This window comes from Rhodamnia argentea, chromosome 11, assembly GCF_020921035.1.
Source record: "Rhodamnia argentea isolate NSW1041297 chromosome 11, ASM2092103v1, whole genome shotgun sequence".
Taxonomy (NCBI): domain Eukaryota; kingdom Viridiplantae; phylum Streptophyta; class Magnoliopsida; order Myrtales; family Myrtaceae; genus Rhodamnia; species Rhodamnia argentea.
Window position 1 is genome coordinate 13,442,818 of NC_063160.1, and position 12,882 is coordinate 13,455,699.

General features: G+C 41.2%; 3 protein-coding genes across 3 annotated transcripts in view; 1 reads left to right on the forward strand and 2 right to left on the reverse strand.

Moving 5' to 3' along the window:
* LOC115736252 (transmembrane protein 53-B) overlaps window positions 1–12,882 on the reverse strand; it is a 391,123-nt gene that overhangs the window by 251,619 nt on the left and 126,622 nt on the right. The window lies entirely within an intron of this gene.
* On the forward strand, window positions 3,236–9,433 carry LOC115736256 (beta-galactosidase 3). Its single transcript, XM_030667855.2, has 19 exons — window positions 3,236–3,765; window positions 3,874–3,969; window positions 4,093–4,205; window positions 4,401–4,467; window positions 4,587–4,679; window positions 4,995–5,138; window positions 5,428–5,516; window positions 5,596–5,701; window positions 5,783–5,870; window positions 6,005–6,123; window positions 6,205–6,369; window positions 6,493–6,671; window positions 6,921–7,030; window positions 7,116–7,225; window positions 7,671–7,781; window positions 7,856–7,969; window positions 8,049–8,251; window positions 8,367–8,703; window positions 8,846–9,433. Exons 1-19 carry the CDS (start codon window positions 3,586–3,588, stop codon window positions 8,993–8,995), a joined length of 2,574 nt encoding a protein of 857 aa, XP_030523715.1. The 5' UTR covers window positions 3,236–3,585; the 3' UTR covers window positions 8,996–9,433.
* On the reverse strand, window positions 9,904–11,950 carry LOC115736258 (thioredoxin H-type-like). The gene is made up of 3 exons (XM_030667858.2): window positions 11,749–11,950; window positions 10,447–10,569; window positions 9,904–10,254 (listed from the first exon to the last, which is right to left on the reverse strand). The coding sequence occupies exons 1-3, from the start codon at window positions 11,833–11,835 to the stop codon at window positions 10,111–10,113; spliced, it is 354 nt and encodes a 117-aa protein (XP_030523718.1). The 5' UTR covers window positions 11,836–11,950; the 3' UTR covers window positions 9,904–10,110.

Below are 12,882 nucleotides of genomic sequence, written 5' to 3' on the forward strand. Positions count from 1 at the left end.
ATTTATCACTTGTATATTAATATGAGTTTTTTTGTGATAAAAAAAGTAATTCATGATAAATTTTTTACTGATTTATGAGTTTGGAGTTTTTGACCATATTAACCCTAGTTGAAATGAAAACACAATTAATGCCCATAATGATGAAAGAGCCGGTCCGAGGGTTACAGGTCGCAAAGCATCTTCACGGTCCCCGGGGAGAGAAAGGAACATGCAAAAAAATTTAAGGAACAGCTTTTATAAGGGCATTTTAAAATATTATTTTCTGTACAGAAAAGGAAAGAAATTTTTTTTTTTTTGTTTTTCCTGCTTCTTTTTCTGAGCTGTGGAGAAGAGAGGATTCTGCAGAAAACTGACTGCTTCTGCTCCTGGTTTTTTTACTTTGACCGGATTAACGAAGGAAACGAATGTATAAAGAGACGGAGAGAAAAGCCAGCCGTCTAATGCAGCAGCTCTCGGTAACTTTCTTTGACCGAGCGTCCTGAATGCTTGGTCGTTACCCGACTAGAACAAGGTACCTCCGGAGTACGCCGGGGCTGCCACGTATGTTTTACGTGCTCTCCTTATGCCGAACACCGATCGGTCTCGACAAGGAAAAGTATCTATTGATGTGATTTCGATATGCGATATCCGTGCAAGGACGATCGTTAAAGTCCCCAAGCGGGACAATAGAATAGAAGTTGGAGGCTTTTTTGGCTTTGGTCGGGCTCAGGCAAGTCTTGACAAGGTTTCAGAAGGCAACCGAGACGTCCGTCCTTTGGCCGGGTCCACGTACCAAGTGATGCAAAATAGCACGTAAAGTCGTGATTGTTATCAATAGGCATACGGCCCTGCTGATAAAGAGATTGGAGAGATGAAAATGCGAGTATCATAAGTGTGCGGTTTGACTCCCGCCCTCGATAAATATGTAGAGCAAACGTCAAATATGAGAGTCGGAGATTGGACAGGTAAAAAAAAATGCAATTGATCGGAAAGGGTGCGCAAAAATCCATATTACGGAGGAACGCAGGTAGCACCCGAGCAACCGCGCAGTGCTTTTAGGTTTCATAAATGTCAATGTCGAGTACATGTAAATGCCCGGATTGGATTCTCGAATCTTCGGGTGGTTTACATTGTATGAAATGGGTGGGCCTTGATCTTCAATCACTTTTGTCACTTTGATGATCGAATCTTACTTAATTGCTGCTTCGCTCCCAGTAATTGTCGCACCAGATCAACGACCTTTCTTTTTCTTTAATTAGGTTCGAGAACGATGATGTGATTGCAACCGACATCATTCTATCACAAATAATCCATAAAAATTTTTAATGCAACGTGCAACGTGATTTCTTGATTTTTAATTCATTCAATACGATTCGTATGCTTTAATTCGATGTGTAATGTGATTTTTGAATTTTGATCTAACATTCAACGTGGTTCGTAAAATTTTAAACCTTCTCATATACGTTAGGGAAAACATTGAACATTTATTAGTAGTTCACGGACCACATCAAAAGTCCAAAGGCGACGTTGTACATCGAGCCGAGGTTCAGAGATAAAATGGCATATGTTGTCTGGTCGAAATTCATGGGCCATTTGTACTGTTAGCCCTAGATGTTGAAATCAACGAGAGGAGAGAGACAGAGAGAGTGACGGAGACGGTGGGGGGGCGAGAAAAGTGATGGAAATGACGCAACTACCCTTCCGTTTCTCCACCGGGGATCAGGGTCAACGAGTCAAAGGACTGGAGACCCTCAAATCTCTGCGCTGGACATGGGCTTTGCCGTCTGTCGGATTTCGAGTAAAAGTAATTAAACAAAAATAGATAAATAATAAAAAAAAGCAGAAGAAGAAGAAGAAGAAGAAGACGAGGAGGGAAATGGAAGAAGAATGTGACAGCTTCAGACATCACACGACGTCGTTCACGGTCGATGACCCACTACCAACACTTTTTCTCTAAGCTGCAGTTCGTACGTGGGACAGATGTCGCCGATTGGGAAGTTTCCACTTTCCCATTGTAAGTGGAGAATGCAATTAATTGGGAAGGGAAGAAGGAAAAAAAAGAAGAAGAAGAAGAAGAGAAAATCAAATGAAAACAACTTGCCAGTCTTCTTAACTTTCTTTGTTGTTAAGGAGAGGGGAAAAAAAAGATTTCCATACTTATAAGCATTATTATTGAGAAGGAAATATCTGTGGGGAATGCAATTATTTTGCCACGTGGGGGGACTTGATAAAAGATCCAAAATATTATGGGCCAGAATGAGAAAATGAGCACAAAAGGAAAAAAAAAAAAAAACTATGGCGGCTACGACTGCCTAATTCCCTGAAAAACCTCCCGACTTTAGGTCAAGTTTTGAATCTGATGCCCTGAACTTTTTTTTTTATCTTAATAAAAATTAAATTTTAAGTTCGATCTCAAATTTGCCCTAAACTTTTTTTTTTATCTCGGAAAAAATCTTAAACTTTTGGTTCGAGTCCAAATCTATCCCGATTTTCTTTTGTCTAAGGAAAAAGTCGCAAATTTTTACTGTGATTTTAAATATGCTCTGCTAGCCCTCTATCCAAAAATCGTCGTCGATCGTACTTAATTTTCATATCCTAGAACGATATCATTTTAGAGAATTCCTTTATTAGGATGGATTTAATATCGGCGTGAAAATGCCGCGCGATCCGTACTCGTCACTCGATTACTTTATTAATATGATTTTTTTTTATCGACGTGAAAATGCCATGTCAAATTGGAACTAGATCACGGGGTAGATTTGAGAATGTTTTGAAAATTCATGATTTTTTTAGACAGAAGAATATTTCGGCAAATTTGGGACTGTGCTTAAAGTCTGGGTTTTTTTAGAGAAAAAAAAAATTCGGGATAAATTTGGGACTGGACCTAAAGTTGAGAATTTTTTCTGAAACAAAAAAAGAAAATATTCGGAGTACATTTGAGACTGGATCTAAAATTGAAAGTCTTTTAGGGAATTAGACAAAAAAAAATACTGAAAAAACTAGTGTACTTTCGCAGATAAAATAAAAGGGAGAAAAAGAGAAAAATGGCGAACATCCGAAAGATTCTGTTGGCGCTGCTGAACACCCGCCAACACTAATCTCACTTTAAGACAGTAAAAAAGCTTCATTGATTTACTATTCCTTTTTCCTCGGTTCTGTTCTTTTTCTTTTCTATGTTTTTGTTGGCTCTCCCTGTTTTTCCAGGTGCGTGTTACTTTCGCGCACTCGTCTTCTTCTGCTCTTTCTTGGCCACGCGAAATGGTAAATGCTGTCCACACTGGTGATCCCAAACCTGTATATATTCCCACTCCCTTCTTGACTCGCATTTGCTCATGCCTCAGTGCTTACACTAGCTCTTCCTCCCCCCCTGCTTTCACACCTGTGAAACCCGTGTCTGTGTCCTGAGGAGGCCAGATGGACTCTCGTTCTGCACGTCCTCAACGCCACTAGCATTTAAGCTCTGGCCCTCTTCCGTTCTCAAAGACCCAACAGAGATCTCTCCTTTTCTGGGTTCTTTCTCTTTCTCTTTCTCTTTCTCTCACTTCTTGTTTCTTTCGCGGCATTGAGTGACTGAAGGAGGAGAGAGAGCTTGGGGGGTGGTAGGAGATGGCAATGGCGACTAACTACTCGGTGTCCAAGGTGGTTTGGGTCGTTGGGCTCGTTTGGGTGCTGGGTCTTGAGCTGATCCACTGCAGTGTGAGCTATGACAGGAAGGCACTTGTGATTGATGGGCAGAGGAGGATTCTCTTCTCTGGTTCCATACATTACCCCAGAAGCACTCCGGATGTATGGAGTTTTTTGCTTCCACCTCTCTCTGATTTGTTGTCTCTCGAGTGAAAAGTTTTGTGCTTTTTTCCTGATTTTTTTTTTTGGCCTCCTCTTATGTGGGTGAAGATGTGGGAAGATCTTATACAGAAGGCTAAAGATGGAGGCTTAGATGTGGTCGAAACATATGTCTTCTGGAATGTCCATGAGCCCTCTCCTGGCAATGTATGTTGTTCTGAGGACTCTTTTTCTTTCGTTTTTTCCGTTCAATTAATTTTTCTCCTTTAATATGTAGTTGGCAGTGATGTAGTTCTTCCTTCTAAATGTCGGTGCATGTGTGTGTTACAGTATGACTTTGAAGGAAGATACGATCTGGTGAGGTTCATAAAGACTATTCAGAAAGCAGGGCTCTATGCTCATCTGAGGATTGGGCCTTACGTTTGTGCAGAATGGAATTTTGGGTATTTGCCTTTTCTGTTTGCTGCTTCATTTTCTGGATCTAGACCACTCTCACTTTCCTAGCAAGCACCATGAATGCCAATTTTATTCCTGTCTTAATTCATTTTTCTTTGCATTTACTTGTTTCTTGCGTTTCTGAGAAATATCTTAACAATTATGGGAAGTGAGACCTTAATGTAAGCACAATCTGTGTACAGTGGGTTTCCTGTTTGGCTCAAGTATGTGCCTGGAATCAGCTTCAGAACAGACAACGAGCCTTTCAAGGTCTGTTCAGTTACTTCAAGTATGATGTTACAGCCATTTATGTTATTGTCAAGGAATGCTTCTAGCAAAAGGCAAACAGCTGATTTTGCCAAAACTAAATTTTGACTGGATGCTTGCAGAGGGCAATGCAAGGGTTCACTGAGAAGATTGTCAACTTGATGAAGAGCGAAAACCTGTTTGAGTCGCAGGGTGGCCCCATCATTCTCAATCAGGTATTTGTTGAAAGAACTTTTGTTCTGAATCCCCGGATACATGTTCTTGTTGAAGGGTCGGAACTCATGAAAAGGTTAAACCAACATCACGCTCACTCAATTTCCTATCATACTACGGCGAAAACGACTAGTAATTAAGTTTTATCCTACTAAGTTGGGTCAATTATATGAGCCATTTTATGCCATTAGGCTTGATTCTACGTTGAGCCTTCTCTAAGATCTAATTTTTGGTCATAGCAGAAGCCAATTTATCTGACTTCAGTCTGAGGTACAGAGTTGAGGAATATGAGGTTGTTCTTTTTCTTACTGCTGCAGATTGAGAATGAGTATGGAGCGCAGAGCAAATTGCTCGGGGCTGCTGGTCACAACTATGTAACTTGGGCCGCCAATATGGCCGTCCAATTGGGAACCGGTGTGCCGTGGGTGATGTGCAAGGAAGAAGATGCCCCCGATCCAGTGGTGAGATATTAGTCTCTCTGACCTCCAGATCTTGGTTTAGCCTCCAGACATTTTGTTTTGGTGTTTCTTTCATGTTTCAATCGACGTACTTCAGCATTTTTCTTCATTCCTTTTTTCTCTTCTTGTGCTGTTTTAAGTTTACTTGATATAATAGCTTTGTTTAGCCTGGAATAGTTTATCTATCGAATAAAGTATTGAGTGTCAAATCTATAACTAAGACCCAGGTTTCGAGAGAAGTCTTCTCTGCTTTGCACATATACTTAGACGGGTTTATTGATACTGGACACAGATAAACACTTGCAATGGCTTTTACTGTGATGCATTTTCTCCAAATAAAGACTATAAACCCACAATCTGGACAGAGGCTTGGAGTGGTTGGTAAGTGAATCACTCCCAGTTTGTAAGTTGACTTTTGGTAAGGAAATATGTGCTCATTATGTCCCTAAAAGAAGTGCAGGTTTACAGAATTTGGAGGCACGCTTCACGAGCGGCCAGTTCAGGACTTGGCATTTGCCGTTGCTCGATTCATCCAAAAAGGAGGATCCTTCATCAACTATTACATGGTTTGTCTCTCTGAGCTCAACTACATTTCCATTTACTGGTGATTAGTACTAGCCGATTTATGTATCCCATGAAACCAACAGTATCATGGAGGCACAAACTTTGGGCGCACTGCTGGAGGCCCCTTCATCACTACCAGCTATGACTACGACGCTCCAATAGATGAATATGGTGAGATTTATCAGCATTTTAGCTTTCGATGCTTGAATGTTGCTGTTTAAATGTTTTTCCAGCGTTTTCTGAGATAACCTTATATTTCTGAGTTATTAGTCCAGGCTAATCGCCTCTGTGCTTTTAATTGGCAGGCCTAATTAGGCAACCAAAGTATGGTCACCTCAAAGAGCTACATAGGGCTGTTAAGATGTGTGAACGGGCATTAGTGTCGGCTGATCCAATGGTTACATCTCTAGGAACCTATCAACAGGTGCTGTGTAACCCTTATTTCATTATGGAAGATGCACCATTTATTTCCTCCTCCTGATCTATTTGCTTTTGCTGTTTCTAGGCTCATGTATACACCACAGAATCTGGTGATTGTGCCGCTTTTCTCGCAAATTACGACACAAAGTCGTCTGCCAGAGTGATGTTCAACAACATGCATTACAATTTGCCTCCTTGGTCCATCAGCATTCTTCCTGATTGCAGGAATGTAGTTTTTAATACTGCAAAGGTATGAATTTGTGCAAGTTCTTTATCATTGAAAGGGATGTTACATTAGTTGGGGTTTGTTCTTTCTTATTACGTCAAGACTAGATGCTCTAAAGATGATAGCTTGTTATGATTCTGATTTTAGGTTGGTGTTCAAACATCCCAAATGGAAATGCTACCAGTTAATAGTGAGATGCTTTCATGGGAGAGTTACGATGAGGATATCTCTTCCCTGGATGACAGTTCAACCTTCACAACGTACGGCCTCTTGGAGCAGATCAATGTGACTAGGGATGCTAGTGATTATTTGTGGTACATAACTAGGTGAGCTCGAGTTACATTAGTGCCTCAGTACTACTTTTACATTGTAATTGGAGCGCTCTCTCTCTCTCTCTCTCTTTCTTTCTCTCTCTGAGTCTGTCTCTCTGCTCGTATGGCTGTATGTGGTGCGTACCCCTGTACCAGTTTGCCTGTGTGTATGTGTTACGTGGGTTTTGCGCATTTTCTTTTGTTTCCATCTGCTTTTCCTGGACATGCCAAGGAGTGAATCTTGCCGCCCTTTGCCATCGACAGTGTTGACATCGGCTCTTCTGAGTCCTTTCTACGAGGAGGAGAACTCCCCACTCTTATTGTTCAATCAACAGGCCATGCTGTGCATATCTTTATCAATGGTCAGCTTTCAGGTGCGTGTATAAATTCTTATGACTATATGTTGTTTGAATGTCCTCTTGGGGAAAAAAAATTGATGAGTGAATTACTTTTTAACAGGTTCTGCTTTTGGGACAAGGGAGAATAGGAGATTCACATATTCGGGCAAGGTTAATCTACGTGCAGGCACCAACAGAATAGCACTCTTGAGTGTCGCCGTTGGATTACCAGTAAGTTTCTCTTTCATGACCCACTCTCACTTCCTGTTAAAACAAAACAGTGACCTGAGGACGTTACAAAAGTAACATAAACAGTGTATTGTCATAAACTTATTCCAGTTAGATGAGCACATCGCAGGCGTGCTTATAGGAAATTGAGATTCCTTGGTCAGGTCATTCTAATTGGAAACAGTGCATAATACATTTGTCATGGTCTAATAAACAAAGTCCAATCCAACTGACTGGAGAAGATGAGTGACACCCGTCAGGACTGTGGAAACTTGGGGTGCAAGCCTAAGAACTCTGAATCAGACAATCTTTCAGAACTCTTAAATGCTGAAGGATGCTAAATCTACTACCATGAACTACCTTATCTAATGAAAGGTGCCTTCATTTGGTTGATAATATCACTCTAACTTGTCACCTGAATGATTCTAGTTTCTGTTTGTTGGTTTAGAATGTCGGTGGACACTTTGAAACATGGAACACTGGCATCCTTGGACCAGTTGCATTACATGGACTTGATCAAGGAAAATGGGACTTGTCTTGGCAGAAATGGACCTACCAGGTTTAACACCCTTCTGTTATTCTCATTCTTTTCGTTTGGTTTAGAAATTTCCTTAACCCTGCCTCTGTGAACAGGTCGGGCTCAAAGGAGAGGCTATGAGTCTTAACACTCCCAACAGCATCTCCTCAGTTGATTGGATGGATGCATCGTTGATCGCACAAAGACAACAGCAACTGACCTGGCATAAGGTATATTGCATATAGAATAAGATTACTGAGTTAAATCTGTTACAGGTCACTGAAGTCTCTAATGACATTTTAATTGCAGGCTTATTTCAATGCCCCAGATGGTGATGAGCCATTGGCCATAGACATGAGTGGTATGGGGAAAGGTCAAATATGGATTAATGGACAGAGTATTGGAAGGTATTGGACTGCGTATGCCAATGGCGATTGTAATGGATGTACTTATGCTGGCACGTTTAGGCCTCCCAAATGTCAGCTTGGTTGTGGACAACCGACCCAGCGATGGTAAAGTCTTTGTTCATAACATCACCTAAGACTTGTAAAAAAAAAAAATGTCATATCAAGCGGCAATAAAGCGATACGAAATCGACCTGTCACTCATGGGATTTTATTTCTTCAGGTACCATGTGCCACGATCTTGGTTGAAGTCGACACAGAATCTCTTAGTTATCTTTGAGGAACTCGGAGGTAATCCATCCAAGATTTCTCTGGTGAAGAGATTGATGACCAGCGTCTGTGCGGACGTGACCGAATTCCACCCAACTATTAAGAATTGGCACATCGAGAGCTACGGAAAGTCGGAAGAGTTCCACAACCCAAAAGTTCACCTGCGGTGCAGTCCAGGTCAATCAATAAGTTCAATCAAGTTTGCGAGCTTTGGAACTCCACTTGGAGCTTGTGGCAGCTACCAGCAAGGAACTTGCCATGCTCCAAGCTCATATGACATCCTAGAGAAGGTACTAATAAATAGGGACTGGAAAATTTGTAGATGTTCTAGCAACATGCACCATAGAATGCGATATCACCTTGTTGAACTGTGTTCAAAGATAAATTTTACTTTTTCGCATGTTAAAATCAAGTTCCTCTATATCATTGCAGAAGTGCATCGGGAAGGAGAGATGCTCGGTGACGATATCTAATGGCAACTTCGGGCGAGATCCATGTCCGAATGTGTTGAAGAGATTGTCTGTCGAAGCTGTTTGCGCTCCCACATTTTCCACAACTGCGCAACCCGAATGGAGGGGTTAATTAGATACCAAGACAGAATCACCTCTCCTCAATTAACCATACACTGCCAGCAAGAAAAAACAAGAAAAGGGAATAAAATGGGTGCCAGAGTCGTCTGTTGTAGACTTAAGTTATGAGGTAAAGTAGCATGAACTAGTGTGTAAATTAGTGATTGGTAGAAGATGATATAGGTGAAATTGTGAGTTCCTTGGGGTTCTGCAATTTGGGGCCCTTAGGCAAATTCTTTCCCGGTGCCCGGGCTTTTAACCGGATACGCCACTGGGAAAAGTGAGTTCATTTGTAGTTGTGTGGAGTCCATTTCGCTTTCTGTATTGGCTGGGGACGAAAAAATGAGGACCCAGTTAGAAGGTTCATGTTAGGAGAGGATCCTGGTGTGACCAGTTGCTGTTGTTACCCTCGTGCAGTTCCTGATGAATTATTAGTGTTCAGCATTCTGATTTCGCGTCTTCAACATGCTTTGTCCATTCAGTTTATAGCACCAGGTCTCTGTTTCGTCACGTCACCTAATTGCTTATTGGTATTGGATGCACGCGACCGTTGAAGTTGCCAAATCACCAAGTAGAACCTGCTAAATCATCAAGTACAGCAGCAGGTTCGACCCTAACAGGTTATGGAATGATCATTTCCTTTCTGCTGATAATAAGAACCATAAGGAAGCTGTCCATCCATGAAGCAGAGGGCCTCAACTCTTTTCCCTTTTTCCATTTTGTTTTCTGAGGAAGATGCCAAAAAACGAGGTCCAAGAGGAACAACTCCCATGGATTTTAGTGTCTTTGGAACTGATCCAGGTCCTATCCTATCAACAGACTCAACACTTATCCCAGATTATCCAGAAATATTACATAGAAGCTCCATCTATGGTCGGAACACTATCTCCATCAGACTTGCCACAACATTATTTGCTCATCCTCAAGGCTCCCAGAGTAACTTAATATGCAATATTCCCTTGGAAATCACATTTATAAGACGAGACATTTGACGCAGCGAAGGTAGATAGGTATGTCTAGGAACAACCAGATTCAGAGAGATCTCATTACATCAAACGGACATTGTACGTAAGTCCTCCTTAAAACAAAACGAAAGAGATTGTTTGTAGGATAGCATTTACATGATGATTAAGCGGAAGCAGTTGCCATGTGCTTGGCTAAAGTCATCTGCAACTCATCTTTCTTGGCTCCCACCACCCTCTCAACAATCTTTCCTTCCTTCACAAACACGAAAGTCGGCATTGCCTCCACAGCCCACTCTTGAGCGACCGTCTGCAAAAAGAAGCGAACGTTATTGCTAAGACGAATTCGAAGGCACTCGCAAAGCAGAAGCGAACGTTATTTGCTAAGACGAATTCGAAGGCACTCGCAAAGCAGAACATAGACGGCTGCATTGTCATCTATTAAGACTGGATTTCCATCATTCAAAAAGGCCCTGAAAAGGTAGTCTTGGGTTCATTTTACCTTCAGTTCATCAACATCAACTTTCAGAAACAGAACATTAGGAAATTTCTTGGCCAGCTCTGCCAGGAATGGTGCAATGAAACGGCATGGTCCGCACCATGAAGCAGTGAAATCGACAACCACCTGTTTCAAAATAGACCCGAAAAAAGAAGGGGAAATAAAAAAGAACTTGGTAAATGTCATAACTTTTGCAAAGGAAGAGCTTAATCGGCAGTTCAACTGCTCTTGAATAGGAAGAACTTAATCAGCTATACCAACCCACTTGCATATTCTTCCACAATGTTATACTGAAAGGAAAAATGCATGTATATCACCCAAATAAAGTCACCTGCTGTTAAGAGTTCACGAGTACAGTGTTGATATCACCATAGAAAATGAGACAATTTACCTTTCAATAGCCATACTGCAAAATAATCAGATTGATACCATCTGTTGAACTTAGACTAACAAACTCCTTTATAGGATTCGTGGAAAAGCATAAGCAGCAGAAATATATACTTCGTGATTGAGAGAATAGAATTCGAAAGAAAAGGAGAGCGATATGATCAAACTTCTCCTCCTTAATTTCACACAGAAAGCAAAACGATGACCAAGTATGATTCTATCCGGTGAAAAGAAGGCATTTTTTCTTGCAAGATTTGCTTGACTCGCAAGCAAGACTTAAGATACTCCAAAAGGGGGAACAATTAACCAAGCAAGCTTTATCCTCCATCGCCACAGCGGCCACCCATTCTCCATTGCCACCCCCAACAATCCTCCACAGCCGTCTGCTACCTTCAAAGGTACGGTCTTGGCCTCCAGATCCGAGCCGTCACATATATTTTAGGCAAAAAAAAGAAGGTTTTATCGGACAACACTCGGTCTGAACATGGAAGAAGGTAATAATTTTCTCTTTTGGCCGTAGAATGTTAACAAAATTTCTCATTGAAAAGCGTTGTCTTCTCGTCCCTGTCAGCGTCGCTCCTCTGATCAATGCGTTCTTTCCGAATTTTTTTTTTTTTCTGTTCGATTGATTATGTTACCTCATTCGTCCCAGGCGGTGCACAAGAGCGAAAAAAAAAAAAAAATGGAAAACGCAAAGGCAACTGATTCAAAAGAATCAAAGACCGAGAAACTATCACTTCGAAAGGCAAACTCAAACACATTTCGTCAAACGCCAAGCCCATCTGCTACCGCTTCACGTGCAGAAGCAAACTAAGCTAGAAATATGTTGCGTCGACAAACACCAAATTCATATACACAAGCGTGCGTGCATCGTGACGATCGCGATCAGAAAAAGAAAAAAGAAAATCCAAACTTTACCAGCTTGTCGGGTTCGTTGCTCTTGTTGATTTGCTCGCTCCACGACTCGACGCTGTGGCAACTGATCACCTGTCCCTCTTCCGCCATCTCTCTCTCTCTCTCTCTCTCAAACACGCGCGCGCAGGAAGGAAGGAAGGAAGGAGGAAGAAGGAAGAGGGTGGTCACGCTATCAATGAAAGCGCCCTGTGCATTTCCGAAAGTTGGTGACACCCCCCTTCATAACGTACGACGCCAACTAGCATTTGACCCTGTCGCTGCCCGTAAATTGCAACTTTGCCACCGGGATAAGGACCCGCCGAAATTCTCGCGGCGGGCGAGATTTCGCTATGGTGAGGGAACACGCACTCGCTGGAACGATGGACTCGCGCACGATTTGTCGCATCTTTCACTTCAAATTGACCGCCGATTTACAAAAACATCCTTACTTTGTGGCATCCTTGTAAGAAGGCACGAATGATTTCGCCGGTTGCTCCTCTCTTCTCTTGTCGTAAATGAACATGACCATTTCATCTTCGAATTATTTTGGTTCCCGTGCAACAGAAATTCGTTTCTTTCATTGTTTTTCACAACTGTTATGAACATTTATCAACCAAAAAATAATTTATTAGAAAACAAATGGGCTCTAATGAGGCGTTTGGTTGGGAGAAAAACCCCATGATAAAGGAAAACGCATTTCGAAAAATCGTTTTTCAGGAAAATGGTTATTTTTTCAGTGTTTGCTGATATACGATCGAAAACGTTTTTCGGTGTTCACGTCTCATTCGGACAATGATTTTACTTTTATGACTTTATTGAGGCAATTTTTTTTAAATTTTTAAATAGTTTTTTTGTTTTAGTTTTTTTTTCCTTCTTTCTCGGGGCGGTGACAAGCCATGGTGATAGTCTAGAAAGAATAAAAAATAAAAATATATATTAACACATTATACTATTAAAATTTTTGACATGTGCTATTCCGAATAGTGTTTTCACTCTTTAATGAATTCACTTCATAATTTTTTTTGTATGAATATTCTATTGGTTGGAAAGTGATTTTTATTGATTAGTCATTTTCGACAAACCAAATTGGTGAAAGTTTGAAAAGCTAATTCTCGGAAAACATTTTCCTAGAAGAAATGCATCCTACACATCTGTTTG

Bases quoted from the DNA above. Each gene is read 5' to 3' on its own strand.
- LOC115736256 (XM_030667855.2), top strand. From the start codon at position 3,586: ATGGCAATGGCGACTAACTACTCGGTGTCCAAGGTGGTTTGGGTCGTT. The intron at 6,370-6,492 runs GTATGAATTTGT...TTCTGATTTTAG, and splicing joins TAGTTTTTAATACTGCAAAG to GTTGGTGTTCAAACATCCCA. The intron at 8,704-8,845 runs GTACTAATAAAT...ATATCATTGCAG, and splicing joins CATATGACATCCTAGAGAAG to AAGTGCATCGGGAAGGAGAG.
- LOC115736258 (XM_030667858.2), bottom strand. From the start codon at position 11,835: ATGGCGGAAGAGGGACAGGTGATCAGTTGCCACAGCGTCGAGTCGTGG. The intron at 10,570-11,748 runs GTAAAGTTTGGA...ATTTTGAAACAG, and splicing joins GCAACGAACCCGACAAGCTG to GTGGTTGTCGATTTCACTGC. The intron at 10,255-10,446 runs GTAAAATGAACC...TTCTTTTTGCAG, and splicing joins TTGATGTTGATGAACTGAAG to ACGGTCGCTCAAGAGTGGGC.